The 19,188-nt window shown below is 31.7% G+C and overlaps 1 protein-coding gene across 2 annotated transcripts in view; it reads right to left on the reverse strand.

Annotated features, from left to right (window-relative positions):
* Positions 1–1,118: 1,118 nt before the first annotated feature.
* Positions 1,119–19,188, reverse strand: part of LOC146539506 (zwei Ig domain protein zig-8-like) — a 75,544-nt gene continuing 57,474 nt past the window's right edge. Inside the window, exons 4-7 of one of the 2 annotated variants that reach the window (XM_085208258.1) lie at positions 8,792–9,002; positions 5,518–5,617; positions 4,673–4,842; positions 1,119–3,586 (exon numbers count right to left, since the gene is read on the reverse strand). In XM_085208258.1, the coding sequence (XP_085064384.1) occupies positions 3,375–3,586; positions 4,673–4,842; positions 5,518–5,617; positions 8,792–9,002 (693 nt within the window). In that variant the 3' untranslated portion in view covers positions 1,119–3,374. The remainder of the gene's footprint in view (positions 3,587–4,672; positions 4,843–5,517; positions 5,618–8,791; positions 9,003–19,188) is intronic. The other variant, XM_085208259.1, reaches the window with a different exon arrangement.

Below are 19,188 nucleotides of genomic sequence, written 5' to 3' on the forward strand. Positions count from 1 at the left end.
TCCTATTTAAAATATAAGTTCTGAAATAAGAATCAAGTTTAATATTGAATAATTGAACGATTTCGACTGAACCAACAAAATATTTAGTAGAAAAATAGCAAAATTGAATCTGAAGCTTTAATTATACCTTAAACTTACTTTCACATCCACATCCGTTGTCAAAAACATAAGGGAAGCACATGACATGTTAGAAAGGAGCTTAAATAATGCTGGTGACATTTTTAATTTGCCCATTTGCCCATTTGCGTGAAGATAAGAGACGGGCACGGGTCCAAGGGTCACAGTCACAAAGGACGACAGTAATGACGTAAACTTTTACTGAATTTTAATTAAAAGCTAATTTTTAAAGTCAAAAGCTTGAAAACATCCTTTGTTGGAATGGCAACGTTTTAATAAAAGAGTCGTTGCCAAGGTGCGTAGAGATAACAAGTTTTTAGTAACATTTTCATTGGGTGGTGCCCTGAGAATTTCTTTTTCACGAGCATATTTTTGTTTATTTATTTTCTTATGTGAATAACATTATTTTGAAATAGAATACAGAAATGATTCTTTTCACTTTTGCTATAGTTTTCGAAATTTTGTAATTAATCGTTATTATTGTGATTTTTATCTCACTTTAAATATGGTAATGAACTCGGTTCCCAATCGGAACAATTATTTTTTTAATTAATTTCCCTGTTCTGGCGAGGCAAAGCGAAGAATAGAGTATTATGAGTTATCTCTGTTTATTAAAACATAAAATATAGCAGGATCATCGTGGGGCAACCGCACAAGGGTGTGTCTGTAACGCGACGGTTGTGGGTTCGATCCCCATTCGAGGAAATTAAATATTTATTTATGTTTATATTTCCATTTTTACGTTCTGGTGTCGAGGCAAAGCGCGGCGTTGAGTTTTGCCATTCAACACGCAATACCTCCAGAATTCGGCAGAAAGTGGGGAACGGACTGTCTTAACACTGGGTTCCCTCTGCCTACCCTACTGTGTGCGGGATACAGCGTGAAACTGATTTATTTATTTATTTTTTATTTATGTGGGCAAAAACGTGAAGCTCCTGAAACCATGTTTTAATTTACTAAAATGATGATAGTAAGTTGACAATTGAAATAAAACACACAAATAACACGTAAAACATCTTTATTTACAAAATGTATTCACAGTTAAGATCTAAATAATAATATTATTATTACATAATTTTATAATTGCTTGTAATGGAACTTTAGTACAATTGAAAATGGAGAGACAATCTATTCTGCTTTTCTTATTTTACACAGGCATAGTATCTATTTACATTATTATTTTACTTCTAAGTAATTTGATATTAGAAATAAAGAATAGAAAACAAGATGGTATTTTCACTCTATCTAATAAATGAGTCCTTGTTTTCTACTATAAAGTTTCACTGATATTTGAAAAATAAAGAAATTGAAGTAAATATCTAAAATAACATTTCAAATTTTATACAAACAGAACACTACGTACAAAATTGTGATAAAACGAGGGCGTTCATTAGAAACACTGACACCGATGTAATTAATAACAGAGTTACAAACGAGTTATACGATATCGATGACGATATCAGCTTTGCTCTGCAATATCATTTTCGCTTTCAATATGGTTGTATATTACAAATTTAGGTTATACTAGATATATATGATATAAATAGAGTTATTAAATAAATAAATAAATAAACCCTTTATTCGCTGACCATTTCAGATTTTTGTTTGCAAAATTAAAATAAACTATACAATAAAAATTTAAAAGACTTAAAATTAAAAACATTTAAAAAATAATTAATTCTAGCAGCCAGTTTTTTTGGTCAGGTTGTCCCTCGACATAGGCCTCCCCCATCCTATTCCACTGTTCTCTGTTCCAAGTTAAGTTAAAGTAAATAGGATTATTTGTAAAGAATAATTATATTATTATAAAAACTTGATATTTGAATAGGTAAAAATAGAAAAATTAAGTTTTAATAAATAAAACAAATTCAATTGCCTTAACTTCATCTAACACCTCTAAAAAATCTATTGTGAACAGATAAATAGTAAAGAGGCCAGTTTATTGCGTTATATTAATTTAAACAAAATGACATAAATAAGGTGAGATATCAGTAATAAAAATATAAATTCCTATTATAACAACGCGAAAAGGAATTTACAATATAAAATTCACAAAGTAAACCATTCAGCCTAAATCGAAAATTCCAGCTTTGTTAAAATGTGATATCGAAATATAAAAAAAACATCAGAACAGCCCATATATTGAAAAGTGAACCGATACAGTCACGATGTTAGTTTTTTGGTGTTCCTTTTTGAATTAACCACTTTTTATTTCGCACACCCCATACAAATAGGGGTGGAGTCAAAAATAGAGAATTTCTAGCATTTTCATTTTAAATTATACAATTATATCTTTTTAGTCTACGAATTATCTGATATAATAAGAATCTGTATTATTTATACAAAGATTTTATTAAGTCCTTCTTTCTACTCCAGTAACTTACATAAACGTAATTTAGTATAACATACTATTTTATTTGTTCATCACTTAATATGTATGTATCGAAGTCAATATATTTATTTGTATCTCATATTTTATCTTTTTCCCCATTAAAATGATTCGTGTATAGAACGAAGCAATTTAAGAACGGAATATTGTAAATATCAACAATATTTGAAATTTCCTTCTTGTAAGACGAAACACGAGGTTAACATTAAAGTAAAAACAAAATAAACATGTGATAAATAACACGTTATAGCATCAAAAGTAACGCTTTTTGATCTTTTCGCTTTTATTTGTCATTCTCTTAGCAAACCTTCATATATTGAAACGCCGTTTATTTAAATTAATGTGTGTATACAAACGTAGGTTATTTATTCGAATATAAAATTTTCGTCCCAATAGCTGTTTTTTAACAAACAAACACTCAAACATTCGATATGCAAATGTAATTTGCTTTAACAACCAAAATCAACAGTTTCAAATTATAAAAGCCTTTAACTATACCGATAATTATTCTATTTTAGTGCTTTTGTCTAAACAGCTCTCTATTTAAATTAGATATCATTGTTTATTTTAGTTTTCAATAAATTTTGAAGTGGTTCACTGAAAACGTACTTGACGTTTCAAATTATTATAGAATTTATATATTCAGTTTTAATTGATTATTACATACTTATGAATTGATGAAATAAAAACAAATTTTATACTATATATATATTATAATAATTATAATTATTTGGATATCATTTTCTAAGTTAATCAGACAGTAAGTTTTATAATAATTCGTTTTTTCATAGCTAATATTTTAATATTAGTTTCTATCAAATTAACGCATTTAATGCCTTTACAATTTAGCTGTCGCTTAATTTTCACGTCATCTTGGTATACATCGTATATTAGCATATGTTGATATAAGTTTGTTCTGGTAGTTGATTGATGAGAAAAATGTATTAAGCGCGAAATCGAGGTATTTTCTTATAGTTATTACTAAAAGAATATAGATATTGGGCTTCATTGCCGAAGCTGCACTTTGCATGGCTGCTGGACGTTCACCGTTAAGGACGTGGACCACAACTGATGCGGAATCTGTCAAAATAATGAAAAAGTTTTATTGTTTTTTTAAAGAATAGTAATATCAGGTGGAAAATTATAGAGAGAAGCTGTTCCATATCTTACGTACTTCTATGGGAACCTAGTGTAAGACACTGGACAAGACGTTTACATTGAGACACTTCGGTTCCCCGTTTACTATTAAATTCTGAAAGCATTGCGTTTTGAGTGGCGGAATTTAACGCCGCCCTTTGCTTTACCAGAGCGACGAATAGAAAATATTAAATATTTCATTTCTTCCTTTACAGTCACATCAGTCAGCGTATAAAGTTCTTTACAATTTTTTTTTCTTATAAGTCAATTTTGAACCTGTAGCTATCCTGAATCCGTGTTGCCATTAAAGAGCGTCAAACATGCTTTGATAGCGGCATAATATTATTTTACTTATAATAATTCTACATTATATTAATTAACGATAGAGCTAAATGAACAATTAAAACGAAAATCATGAAAATTAAATATTCTGTTTCATTATTTAAACTTTTATAAATATTATATTTCTACAGTATTCTGTATGAAAACTTAATTGAGAATGTCTTTCTTCGAGAAAAGTGATTATAGAATGTCTAAGTCTCGGTCTTAGTGTAAATTTTACATTTTGGTATATAATTAATAAGGCATTGTAGTAGAGCTTAACTTTGAATGTGCTTCCATTAATTTAAATTTGTTCTAGAAATGTTTTTTGGTATTAATTATTATGAAATTTTCTTTTTCATTATATTATTTAACATTCAGTTCTTTTATAAGCCTTTCTGTTAACAGTCTGTTTAGATTTACATTTCGCCTGTTGCCTAGAATCAATTTTATCAATTTGTCCCTAAATATAGATGTAGTTTAGTTTAGCTAAATATAGTTTAGTTTTTACATAAATAATAATTTTAATAATTAATAGTTCAATAGCTATAGTGTTTTGAAAGTGCCAGTCGAGCACAAAATTACTTCGCCAATGTCACATTGAACGGAGAACAAATGAAGAATTTAGTACAGTAAAAAAGGAAATAAAGTTACCTAACTCTATTAGATTTAGGTATTACGAATAATAAAGTTAAATTCAGAACTGACCTGAACTGCTAGGTGCACAAGTATAATTTCCCGAATCTCGCGGCGAAGCTCTGGCGATGAGGAGACGGCTGGTGCGTGTCCGCTGTTCCGTCTCAACGCTGATGCCGCCGCGTTGAGCGTAGTTCACAACATTCGCACCACGATACCAATATATGAAGCTGGGGACAGAACTATTTTATACATTGTTTATGAAACAAATTAGTTAATAATTCCATTAGCGTTAAAATTGTTTTTTTTTTGTTTATTTTATTGAGGTAGGAAAATTATTTTTTATATTAATTAAGTATGAATCCGTGGTGGCCCAACACCACACGACGATTGTGGGTTTGATTACCACTCGGGGAAATTAATTATTTTAATCTTTAGGCTCTGGTAAGGAGAGTTAACACGATGTTGAGTTTCGCTGCACAGCACGCAATCTCCCGAAAAATGGATAGGATAGAAAGTGGGAAATGTATAGATATTGGATTTCCCCTGCCTACCCTCCTTATGGCAGGATAGGGAAGTTAATAAAAATATATAATTTTATTAAGATAATTTTAAAATGCAGTGATTTCAACGTAATCGCGACAACTTGCGAGTTCTATTCCCACTGAAAGAAATGAAATTGTATATTTTCATTACTTCGCTCTAGTTTCGAGGCATAGTGCGGCGTTGTATTCCGCCACTCAACACGCAATGTCGTCAGATCTGCGGAATCTGCGGAAAATAGTGCGCAGAGTGTTTTAGCACTAGTCTTCTTCAGCCTACCCATAAAAGAATACATTTACTAATTATCCATATACAATATATAACATAGACACTAGACACTACAATTACATAGTAGGCTATTAAACAAATATTACCTGGGCGGGTCGGGCGCGTGCCTAGCAATGCAGGTGAGGTTAATATCAGAGCCAGCACGGACAAATAACTCTGGTCCCGACAGAATCTCCGCCTTTGAAACTGTAATTAAAATAGTCATTAGAACCTAGCTACTATTAAATAGATTAAAACTAAATTGTACTTGTATGTAGGTCCTAGTATTTTTGTTTCACTTTTTTAAAGTGGGGAACAGAGTGTCTTAACTATAGATTTCTCTCTCTCTAGACCTAATCGAAAGTTAAATAATAAGAGAAATTGAATTAGCTATGCAATTAGCGGGTTCAAAGCCTGCGTTTGTTGATCTATAATGTACTTAAGAATTATAGTCCTCTTAAGATTCCTTGAAGGCAAATGAAGATATTATAGAATTTATTCTAAAGAAACTATTACGAAATTGCCTATGTTCTACCCAGTAAAGCTACAAAATCAAAAACACATAGGTAAAAAGTAAAAGGAACAATTTTATCATAACATTTTAAAATATTAATGTTACAATATTAAAAAGATAATAAATTAATTCGTTAATCCACAAAGTGCTAAGTTTCATATTATATGCTAAACTCCTCTAGAGTACGTTCTAAGGGATAATTGGTAGGATATTGTATTACATAATCGAATCAAGACGAGGATTTATTACTTTCAATATTCCAGCCCCGATATTTACATATTGTTGAAACTCTTGCTAGTCGGAATGTTTAGTATGAATATTAATTAACACTGAAAGTGGTTGTGGATTCGATTCTCACTCCTGGAAATAAAGTATTTAATATTTTCATTTTTTCGTACTCTTGTTGAGGCAAAACGCGGCGTTAAGACCCGACATGCAACACGATGGCATTGGCCTACAGATTTCGGCGGAAAGTGGGGAGTGAAGTGTCTTAACACTACGCTCATTCTGCCTACCCTGCTATATATGGTATACAACGAGAAGCTAAAAAAATATTTTATAAAATTATTTATAAAGAATTCTTAAGAAATATAGTATTAATTCAGTTTTTTGAAATAATAAACTGCTACTGGCTTACTATTACCTATTTTTCCAAAAAAAAATTACATCAAACTAAAATTTACTTTCAATGAATAATTAAAACGATTAATAAATATTGTAAATCAAAAGCAGCTCGTTATATTCAAATTAATTTAAATTTATGTTCATTTATAATGAAGTGTGTTTAATATTAATTTATCTGTTACAAAAATTTCTCGCAACAAAAACCATTCTTAGATAAGATATTGGATGTACATAATAAAATTACAAATATTTAGACAATATCTCATTATAAATTCGATTCGTTTTATTTTATCTAAAAAAATGTATTTCTCATGAAAAACAACATTTTTATTGAATTTAGATTTAATAAAAAACTCATATCTATCATAGAGGACAAAGCTTCAATTTCAGTTAATCAATCTCTAAGACACATATAAATTGCTCTCGAGTCTGAGATCGATCTTAAAATAACGTTTTTGTTCGTTATGGATGAAAACAGCTTCTTGAGATAGATCTTAGATTTGAGAGCGGTTTATAAATACGGGCCTGTTCATTTCATATTACACGTCTACGAAGTTAGAATTTCACTTACACAAAGACATGTCTTGACTTGACAAATATAAATTTTACATATTTATTTACATACTATCCAGACTTTGAATTCACAACTAACAGGTACAGGGTGTTTCATTAAAATTATTACTCTATTGTAAGAGTTAAATAACAATTCTGTATATGACATTTAATTCCAAGAAAGTAAATATCATTTCAATTATATAGAAAAGTAATTAGAGGTTTTTTTTTGAATAAAGTTTTGTGCATGAATTAAATAAAACAACTATTGTGTGTCCAAATAAATAAATAACTGTCCTATTATTATTGCCCATCTATTTCTTTATTTTAGAAAAAAATAATTTTAAAAATAAGTTTCCTAATTTTCATTACTAGATTGAAAATAACTTCGAAATATACTTTTTAATTTACTAATACGAAAAAGTAAACGTGAATAGCACAACCCTCTTAGCTGTAAAGGCTGTGTTTGTTAAATGCAAATAGGGCCCAAAACACTTGAAGTAGACTAAAGCCAGTGATTAAGAAGACTGGAACTTGCTAACCGACACATTTTTGTTTTCGAGCACAGTTAAGCTTTTGTAAGGAGTTTGTACTTTGTTTGGTTTTACTAGAACTATATAACTAGTATAAGTTTTGGTATTATCTAAGCTGAGTGACCTAAGTTTATTGTCTTCTGTATGTATCAGGACACGCGACAGCGCGACTAGCCAAGTTAAAAAGTTGGAACGAGCAATGTGTATTTTACACGAACTTGGCTTTAACCAATACGTCTACATGCATGAAATTCTTAAAATTCCTTAGCTTGTAATGTGAATAGAATTTCAACGATTTAAATGTATTGACTTTTTTGTAGCTAACTCACTGACTCATCAAAAACCTAATCCACTTCTAGGTGTCCTAGAAACTTGATATTTCTCTCTGCCTATCCTATACAGGGTGAAGTTCATGTGTAATAATATAAATAATAATAATAACAATAAATAATAATAATAATAATAATATTTTTAAGTTTATGTATATTTTTACCATATTTACCAATTTTTTACCATAGCTGTATGCCGATTGGCCATACCACGATCTACGCATATAGGCTTCGTAGAGCGTAACCTATGTGTGTAGACCGTAGTGTAATACAGGCGTAGATAGCAATTTAATACGTGTTTCTACGCACTCCTAGGGTATTTGAGAAATTTCTGTGAATTTTCACATGAATACTTGGAATTAATTTCCATTAAAACAAATTTATATTAAACGTATTCTCGTTTAAGATACTATTAAAGAACGAAAAGTTAAGGCCTAGTAGCGCAGGGGCACAATCGTAAAGAAAGTTGTGGGTTCGATTTCCACTCGAGGATATGAAATATTTTATATTTTCATGTCTTCGTTCTAGTAAGCGGGCAAACAACGGAAAGTGGGGAACGTAGAGTCTATCTAGGCTCCCTCTTCATACCCTAATATGTGGGAAATATATGTGAGAAAACAAAAATTGATATCGAAGTGATGTCTAATAATATAGATAGTAATGCCTATCAAATAAAATATAATTCTGTAACCATCAAACATCAACTTTCATCCATTACGTACTTTAGTATCAATAAATAAACTTATTTTGTCATTCCCCTATCTGTCATTTCTATAATATATATGACAATTCCCAAATAAAGTTACACAGTAATGCCGCAATAACTCACCTACGACGGTAAGCCAGAATGACAAACTGATTTTCGGCTCAGTGGACACTTGGCATTCGTAGGCGCCAGAGTCTCTGGGCTGGGCGTGCGCCACCCGCAATGTCCACTCGTTCGAGCCGTCTGTGTGTAGGGCCGCGAAACGAGCGTCGCTACTGTACGTGTGGACACCGACTGTGAGGATGTGGAGATCCCTTTTACGTATCCATGATACCTGGAACAAGAGCACGTGCTGTATATTTATCGTTTTGTTGCATAGACGGAGTGTCTTAACACTAGGTTCTCTCTGCCTACCCTGCAACATGTGGGATACAGTGTGAAGTTAAAAAAAAACGATATGTACTTGAAAAACAGGAAACATTATTTTGAAATCACTGACAGATCCTTAAATTTTATTTATAATAATTAATTTTCCTTTATTTAGCTGGGCGAAGTGATATATAAAATCTATAGTAATATTTATTATCTATATTTATTCCTTTCATGTCATTCAAATTCAGTGACGCGTGTGCTGTCATTATTTTTTTGATGGGTTGACAGGTAAAAAAGTTGTAATATATGTTATCTATTTACATTTATATCAATATAATAGTATGAAACATAAAAAATAAAAGATAATAATATCCTATCCTATATCTTATAAAACAAAGTCGCTTTTCGTGTCTGTCTGTTGTTTCTAACTCTTCTTCTTCTAAACCACCCAACGGATTTTGATGCGATCTTCACCATTAAGTCGAGTGTTTTTCATAGAAGGTTTATATATAGTTTATTATTTGTACATTCTTATGTAAATTAACATAAATACGATAAATGTGTATAAAGTCCTACCCATTGAGACACTTTCGCGCATGCGCTGCTCTAATGGTAAGTACTACATGAAAAAAATGTACTGGAGTATTGCTCCTCTTAATAAGATCTACAAAAAAGTCCGCGAGAGCATATTCATATCTTTTAAGAATAACGTGTAGTGATCATATTTCTGTCTAAAAATAGTAATTACAATATATTTTTTATTGTGAGGGATATTTTTCCATAATGGTATTAATCCTTATTCTTTAAAATACTTTATTAAATTTCTACGTTAAACGAAGATAAAATTTTCTTTTTAAACTATTTCGAAATTGCGAATAGTTTTAGAGAAAAACGCATTTAATTATTGACACATCACGCCGTTCACACATCAACTGTATCGAGTCAAGTTTCACTTATCCCTTACTCTCAGCATATAAATAAGTACATTAGTTACGTTGGCCATTTAATGTAGACCAAAGCTGTCTTTTACTGTTTTTCATTTTAATAAGTACTTTAGAAGTTGTTACAATATCAAAAAATCCATGCTGCGAAACGGCTCGCCACTCGCCATGCGTCCGCCGCGTCCGCCTGCCTTACACGCATCGGTGGTTCAGTGGTAGAATGCTCGCCTGCCACGCAGGCGGCCCGGGTTCGATTCCCGGCCCATGCATTCTATTTAATTTTCCTCACAGGCAGCCACGTCGTGCTTGCTTTTCATCAGGGACATAATACCCCCTTCAGCATTAACCACAAGCTCGAAAAAAAATCCCGGCTGCCTTTATAGCAACGAAGATTTACTTAGATGCGTTTGCACGTATTGGATAATTGGAGTTGAATGTATTATTTAAGCGCGATATATTTGGTTTCACATTTTTTGTAGTAGTTATTAGTGGGTAGGTTTTTGTTTATAATTTCTTCCGTTTAAAAATAGTCATTTAACTATCTAAAAATAGTCATTTAAATATATTTTAATAAGTACTTGAAAAGATTAGTAGCACAGATTTAAAATTACGGTACCTACTATAAAAATTCCTTGCTGTGTAAAACAATTGGAAAATCCTTATTGAAACTACGAAAATGCGGGTTGCATTAGGGTTTAATTAATTTTCACATTATCTTAAGTGCTTTGCAAACATACATTACATGAATAATCCAGTAGTTAAAGCGGGCGAAGCCGCAAGAGGGTCGCTAGTTTTTTATAAAAAAAGAAGAGTTTTCTGGTAAAACATCGGTATTTATCATGGAGTAGGCTTTAAATTTTTACGATCAGTACCGGTATTAGAGCTCAAGAGTTCTTTACATCATTAACCTTACATACTCGTAGGTATACAATATAAACCCTCTTAGAAGCCGATTTGTGGCTTATCGAATCGGATGTAATGGTCGAGTGTACCCATCGTTTGTTTTCGCATCACTAACTTCAAAGCATACCTGATTTTGATGTTTCCTGGGATAGGCTTATTAAAAAGAACATTATATGAAACATTTTCTTTATAGAATTTAAGATTTTCTTTTTTTCTTATGACTTTGAAAAATAAAAGTCTATTTTCTTTTCCAGGTTTTCAATATGGCAATATTATTATAAACTAGCTTTTAACTGTCGTTTCACCTCGTGGTCCATTGGAATTAACTATGATTTCTATACATATAGCTCTTCAGATTTTTAATATTGGTATATATATGTAGATGTAACCAGAAAAATTATCGTATATTTATGCATAAAAATCTCTTACGACGACGAATGAAACAGTGACAGATCTCCTCCATACGATTGTGAGGTATCTCTTGAAAAATATAAAAGAACAATAAATTTCTTTCTTCACAGGGAGCCTCAGAGAGACAAGGACGTCTGTCAAATATTTAGATAAAGAATGCTTAACGACAACGCTATAACAAAACATTTGAAGGAATTTGTACTGAGATCATAATAATAAATCTACGCCCATTTGGATTACATCGTGTTTTGCCAAACGAGTGTTTTAATTGCATTCTAGCATTTTATTGTTTACTCAATTACAATGAACGTTCGTAAATTATTATTTTGTTGCTTGTTTATAGGTTTTTTGGGACGGAAATAGGGCGATAAACGCTTATTACTTAAGAAGATTTAGGAAATGTTCCAGATAAATTAGTTATTTATCATCTTTTTTGTGGAGATTGTTTATTATTGAATGGAATAACCATTGTATATTTAACGCTGTATCCGACCGATAGCAGGAAGTAAGAGGGAACCTAATGTTAAGACAATCCGTTCCTCATTTTCCGCTTAATTTTCGAAACAGAAGAGAAGAGAAGGAAAAAGAAATAAATTTATTCCCCGAGTCAGAATCGAACTCATTCGTAGCAGGTATACCTAGGTATTTCGTAAAAAAGAATCTATTATAGTTAATTCATACTAAATAAACAAACCTATATAAAATATATTTATTTTAGGCAGCCTAGTTCTGTTTTACGTTAAAGCTATAAAGCCTAGATCATAGAAAACACAGTATTAACTTACGTCAGTTGTACCAGAAGGGACTTGAATTTATGGCACACAGGCTGCATTCGCTTGTAATATATATAGTGACATTTAGTCTGGGGTCTGTCGTTATGGCGTAGTGCGATTAACTAATAGTGTTTGCCGCAATAAAACCATTAAATTACAGCTCTCTGGTAATAAATTGTGTTGTATGGCTCTATCTTAATTATTTTGCGGGAAACTCTGTTTTTTATTTCCTTTTAATGTAAAAAAAATAAATAAAATCAGGTTCACGCTGTATCTCGCACAAAGTGGGGTAGGCAGAGGGAACCTAGTGTTAACACATTCCGTTGTCCAATTTCCGCCGAATTTTTGCAGGCATTGCGTGTTGAGTGGCGGATTTTAACGCCAGGTTTTTGCTTTGGTGCCAGAGTGAAGAAATGATAATATTAATAAATAATAATTCTTTCCCCCGGGTGGGGATCGAACCCATAAACGTCGTATTTTGGGCCACGACGGCCTCTTTTAAAGCAACGTCAAATAAATATTATAAAATAAATGTTATTTATAAAATGTGAAAAATGGACGGCGCATCTAACTGAGCGTGACGCGATGTATCGCAAAATCTATTATCGCTGTCAGGATCGCTTACAAAATTTTATTTTGTTATAAATTGTGTTTGTAGCTGTAAAGTTTTTGTTCATTATTGAATATGAATATATAAAATATATTTTTTTCAAATAATGGATAAAATTTAAAAACAATCATTCTTTCTTTCTTCTTGTTTTGCCTTCTGGCATTAAATCACATTTTCCAATAATACACAGTCTATACGTTTTAAAATTTGAATATATTAAACAAATATAACTTCCGTACTACATATAGCTGAACTTTTAACAGCACCGATAATATTTCAACCAATATATGAGCGCTTTATTAACAGTTATATGCATAGAAAATGTACATAAAATATTTTTTTTTGCCAATGATTAAAGTTCGCTTGTTAAAAGAAGAAAAAAAAAATTAGATTTTCCATTCTACGTCATAAAGTCCACACAAACAAACGACGAAAACGGGTGACGACTGAAACGTATCTATATTTTTGTCAGTTTCACGCTGTATGTCGCACATAGCAGAGTAGGCAAAGGGAACCCGGGAACGTAGTATCAAGACGCTGTAATACCATTAAGATATTTCCGTTCCTCACTCTCCGTCGATTTCTGGAGGTATTCTGTGTACAGTGACGAAATTTCGCGAAAATATTAAATATTTTTTTACCTCCAGTGAGAATGAAACCCACAACTTGTCGCTTTAACAGTCGCGCGATTGTGCCCCGGCGCCACTACTTCCCTCATTTTTAAACAAATATCCTAACAAATATGCCCATCTATAGATACGAATATTGTAATTTTGTTATTAATTTGTCAAACCATAGGCCTCCATACATCATTCCAGTCTGACGGCTTCAAATGTAATTTACAAATAAAAGAACGTCACCCTTGCCGTCACACGGGAAATTTTCCAGGGTGCAGCAGTTTCCTTTCAGCGAATTTGAGAGCGTCGATGCGGAACAGGGTGGGGGCGCGCAATTAAATACAGTGATAGCATAGTATTATAATGCTAAAATTTAAGGTATTATGCATTGATGGTGGGTTCGATTCTCACTCGAGGACATGAAGTAGTAAATATTTTCATTTCTTCGCTCTTGTAACGTGAAAAAGAGTTTTTTATTTTTCTAGGGTTTTAGAGCAATCACGTTCTGTCAGTCATAAATAAAACAAATGCTCCAATGTGAGTGACAATGTAAATGTTATTTCATTTTTTTTTATTTTAGGCAATATTTATCAATATATCTTATTTTTTTATTAATAAAAATTGAAGACAGACGTTTCTAGTTTCTAGTTTGCGAAAGCCCTAAATCCTTATTTATGGATATAGGTATTATGTTCAATATAAAGCGAACTGATTGAGTGACGCATTGATACAATATATGTATATTATTATAAAAACTATTATATATGTAAAAGTTAGTGATACTTCTTTCACATATGACATTGACGTCTCTTAAAATATAATAAAAAAAACGAAAAACACGTTGTTTTAACAGAAAACTTTAATGAGACGAATGTAATGAACACAAACTCGATGTGTTTACTAGTAGGCAGTCCAAGGTTCCAACAACCATCCTCAATCTCATCATCACACCAGCTCTATGGCACCATAATGTCCTCTAATCTGCGTATATGTAATTGTTAAGTAACATGTTCAACAAAATACAACAATTACAAGTGCGAGTAATTAAGATTTTAAAATTTTATTAGAAATTTACTTTCTCTTGAAATAGTTACTTACAGCTCGAACTAATAAAAGCTTCTTAAAAATAACAGTTTAATTAAATTAATAGAAGAATTTATCATTATTTAATTACAGTGTAATTCGTTTGAAAGGTCGTTAGAATTTGATTTTGAAGTGTCTCTTGAGAGAAAGGGTTTCCAGAAATTCAAGTCCAAGAATATTGTTTTAAAGCATTTATAGATGAAAATTATTATTAAAATATAATTTTACTAATTTAATATAAAAATTGAAAAATGTCATTAAGCTTCACGCTGTACCTGCACACAGCAGGGTAGGAAGAGGGAATCTAGTGTTAAGAGAATCTGTTTCCAATTTTCCGCCGAATTCTGGAACCATAAAAATGATATAAGGGCAAAACTTTTTAAAATAATATAAAGATAGCAATAAAAAAGAAAACCAGATCAAGGCACTAAAGATTTACTTAACGTTTGAAAGATGAAACAAATGGTTAGACTGAAAAATGAAGTAAAGATTAAAATCGGGCTTAGTAAATGCTTTTATTTAACCAGACCATTCCCAAAATGGGATCATTACTCAAAGAAGATGCTTAAGTAAATAATGGGCGGGAGCTTCGACGAGAAATGACGTTATTTTTACAGCAGTCTATGCAAAAGGCAGTTTTATCAAATACGTTTTACACGAAAATGCATTAAAAGTTAGAGTTTAAGTAGACAGAGTTAAACAAAACCTTTGTAAAATTGTATTTGAATGTAACTTTTTCAGTTTGAATTCGCTTTTAAAAATTTTAACCGAATCCTTTGATATAGTTATATATTTCTATGTAACCTTAAAAACTATTACATGTTTATATTTAACTACGACCCAAAAAGAACGTTCCATTTTAGGTATTTTAACAAATGAAAAATACAATACTGTTTTGCTCAGAATTACACTTTTGTTTGTAGCCCATATGCCACTAAAAGTAACGTGCACGTCTCACTGACCGTATCTGTAAACAAGTCCAGCAAATCAAATGAATAATAGTGGACGTAAAAAGATTAAAAAGAAACTTTAAAAAAATCTATTGTTTATCTTGTTAGGCCAGTCATGACTAGAGGCAGAAGCCTGTATTGTAAACGTGACAGGTTATAGGGTTCGATTCCCACTTGATGAAGTAAAATACTTTCATTTCCATTTTTCACACGCAATGCCTCCAAAATTTAGCGGAAAGTGGGGAGCGAAGTTTTTTAACAATAAGCCGTCTACCCTGCTACATGCGGGATACAGCGTGAAAATAAAAAAAATATTGTTAGAAGACTTTTGCGAACAATTATAATCTAATTGAATGTTACCTATAAATCTTAATATATTAATAATTTTGAATCATCTTTCATATCAATATTTCATAGTTTAGGGATTCGAAAAGAGCATTAAATCAATTGGCTCGAAATCCGTTTCATTCTGCCGTTTGTTTCTGCCGTTGAATTACGCAACCCTGCCGCGAGCGTTTCGATTAACAGAAAACACTGTGCAAAAGTCATAACCTTTGTAGATCCTATATTTTAATTATAATTGCAATATATCCTTTATGGGGTAATATTGTTTTCGAATGAGTTATTAATTTTTGAACTATTTATATTTATGTAAATTTTTATTCAGTCTTTAGAGTACTTAACGTTTTGTTTCACTCTGTTTTATATAAAAGGAACAGCAGTCGTGGCGTAGGGGCACAAGGGTGTGACTGTAACGCGTTTGATCCCCACTCGGGGAAATGAATTATTAATTGGGGAACGGAGTGTCTTAACACTACGTGCCCTTTGCCCTATCCTGCTATATGCAGCATGAAAGCTGATAATTTTTTTTACGGTGACTATTTTTCTGCCTTTCTACGTAATTATTACCAGATTTATTGAAAATATTATATAGGTATAATCAGTGCTACGATTGGGAGAAATATTCTATGTCATCTTATTTATAAGGTTATCTATATGAGGCTACCTTTACTGTATAAATTTCTAAAACAAATATATTTGATATATGATTTTTCTGTCAGGCTTGCCTTATATTCACCTTTATGAGGTTTTATCAAGGCATCCTATCGATCTCACAGATATTGGGTTCTGATCTGGTTAAGCCGAACTCGGCTTTCAGTTCAGTATCTTACAAGAAACGTCTCAACATAACCAAAATAGAAGGATTATTTGATTTGTACGTTCAATTTGTGAAAATATACAAAAAAATATTTATTGAATTGAAATTCTATATGATTTTTTTTTATATATATAAAACCATTCGTACCAGTAGACTATAATTTATCTTGTTATAATAGTATATCATATAATGTTTTTATTATGTAACATATACGTAACTAGCGACCCTATTGCGGCTTCGCCCGCTTTTACTACTGGATTATTCATATAATGTATGTTTGCAAAGCAGTTAAGATAATGTGAAAATTAATTAAACCCTAATGCAACCCGCATTTTCGTAGTTTCAATAAGGATTTTCCAATTGTTTTACACAGCAAGGATTTTTTAGTAGGTACCGTAATTTTAAATCTGTGCTACTATCTTTTCAAGTACTTATTAAAATATATTTAAATTACTATTTTTAGATAGTTAAATGACATTAAATAATACATTCAACTCGAATTATCCAATACGTGCAAACGCATCTAAATCTTCGTTGTTATAAAGGCAGGCGGGTTTTTTTTTCGAGCTTGTGGTTAATGCTGAAGAGGGTATTCTGTCCCTGATGAAAAGCAAGCACTACGTGGCTGCCTGTGACGAAAATTAAATAGAATGCATCGGCCGGGAATTGCCGGCCGGGAACCCGGGCTGCCCGCGTGGCAGGCGAGCATTCTACCACTGAACCACCGATGCGTGTAAGGCAGGCGGGCGCGGCAGACTCGCTTGTATAAGCATAACGTCGCGAGGCGCGTTTCGCAGCAAGGATTTTTTGATATTGTAACAACTTCTAAAGTACTTATTAAAATGAAAAACAGAAAAGCCAGTTTTGGTCTACATTAAATGGCCAACGTAACTAATGCACTTATTTATATGCTGAGAGTAAGGGATAAGTGAAACTTGACTCGATACAGTTGATGTGTGAACGGCGTGATGTGTCATTAATTAAATGCGTTTTTCTCTAAAACTATTCGCAATTTCTATATAGTTTAAAACGCAAATTTTATCTTCGTTTAACGTAGAAATTTAATAAAGTATTTTAAAGAATAAGGATTAATACCATTATGGAAAAATATCCCTCACAATAAAAAATATATTGAAATTACTATTTTTAGACAGAAATATGATCACTAAACGTTATTCTTAAAAGATACGAATATGCCATCACGGACTTTTTTGTAGATCTTATTAAAAGGAACAATATTCCAGTACATTTTTTTCATGTAGTATTTACCATTAAAGCAGCGCATGCGCCAAAGTGTCTCAGCGGGTAGGACTTTATACACATTTATCGTATTTATGTTAATTTACAAAAGAATGTACAAATAATAAATTATATATAAACCTTCCCTGAGAAATACTCGACCTAATGGTGAAAATCGCATCCAAATCCGTTGGGTGGTTTAGAAGAAGAACAGTTAGAAAGTTCAGACAGACACAAAAAGCGACTTTGTTTTATAAGATATAGGATTAGAAATAAGGTTAGTATAAAAAAAGGACTTTGTTTAACCTCAAGAAGTATTTAAACTAAAACTTACTCCAACTATTATAATTATTCGTATGGCATACCTACCTATTTATAAAAAAATATATATAAATAACTAATTTTGAAAATTATTTGGCTCTTGGCATCAGATTCTTTATATTATGATAGTTTGTAATTTGGGAGGCTTTGTTGAAACTAGGTCTGTACTTTTCAAGTTATTCATTTGCCGTCCAGAAAAACTGGAAGCAGTATCATGATTAAAAATAAAATACAATATTTTAACATTTTCTTAGTTTTTCGCAATTATTACAAAGGAATTACATTAATGTTACATGATATTTAAGTAAATTACTTTGAAAATTCCTTTATATTTTTCTTATGTTTTATGTTTCTTTTAATTTGTAGGCCAGTCATGGCGCAGGGGCAGAAGTATGTGACTGATAAACGCGACGTTGTGAGGTCGATTTCCACGTTCGTCGTACATTCTATTCTTGGTAAATTTCTAAGGAAACAAAATGGAGATCTTACACGTGAACATATGAAGAATTTTTTTTATCTGACATAAAAGTATTATCGAAAGTAAAATAAAAATAAAATGTTAACGCGACAGCGATGAACGCCAAACATTTAAAATAAATGATAAAAACCACATTGGTTAGAAGGTTTAACATATTGATAAACTGAAAATTTCTTGAAATAATTACTCACACATACATACAAACACACATATTTTTTTAAACGGTTTTATTTAGCTCACCCCGTTTGTTTATTTGTTTGTTTGGGTCAAATTTAGTAATTGAAATTTAACCCTCTTCCCGTTAACCGATTGATCTGAAATTTGGTATACGCCTTTGATTCTGGTGACAATACAATTATCCATATTCAATATTATTGTGAATCCAAGATGGCCGCCGCTACAAGATGGCGGACAACTTAGTTTTTTTCAATCCCATCAATATGGGTATCAAATGAAAGGGCTTGTCAATTAGAATTCAGTGGACTATACAAAATCAAAATCCAAGATGGCCAACACTACAAGATGGCGGACAAGTTAGTTTTTTTCAATCCTATCAATACGGGTATCAAATGAAAGGGCTTGTCAAGTAGAATTCAGTGGACTACACAAAATCAAAATCCAAGATGGCCGCCGCTACAAGATGGCGGACAAGTTAATTTTTTT

Source organism: Heliconius melpomene, chromosome 4 (genome assembly GCF_056956725.1).
Source record: "Heliconius melpomene rosina isolate 202511_hmr_F chromosome 4, ASM5695672v1, whole genome shotgun sequence".
Taxonomy (NCBI): domain Eukaryota; kingdom Metazoa; phylum Arthropoda; class Insecta; order Lepidoptera; family Nymphalidae; genus Heliconius; species Heliconius melpomene.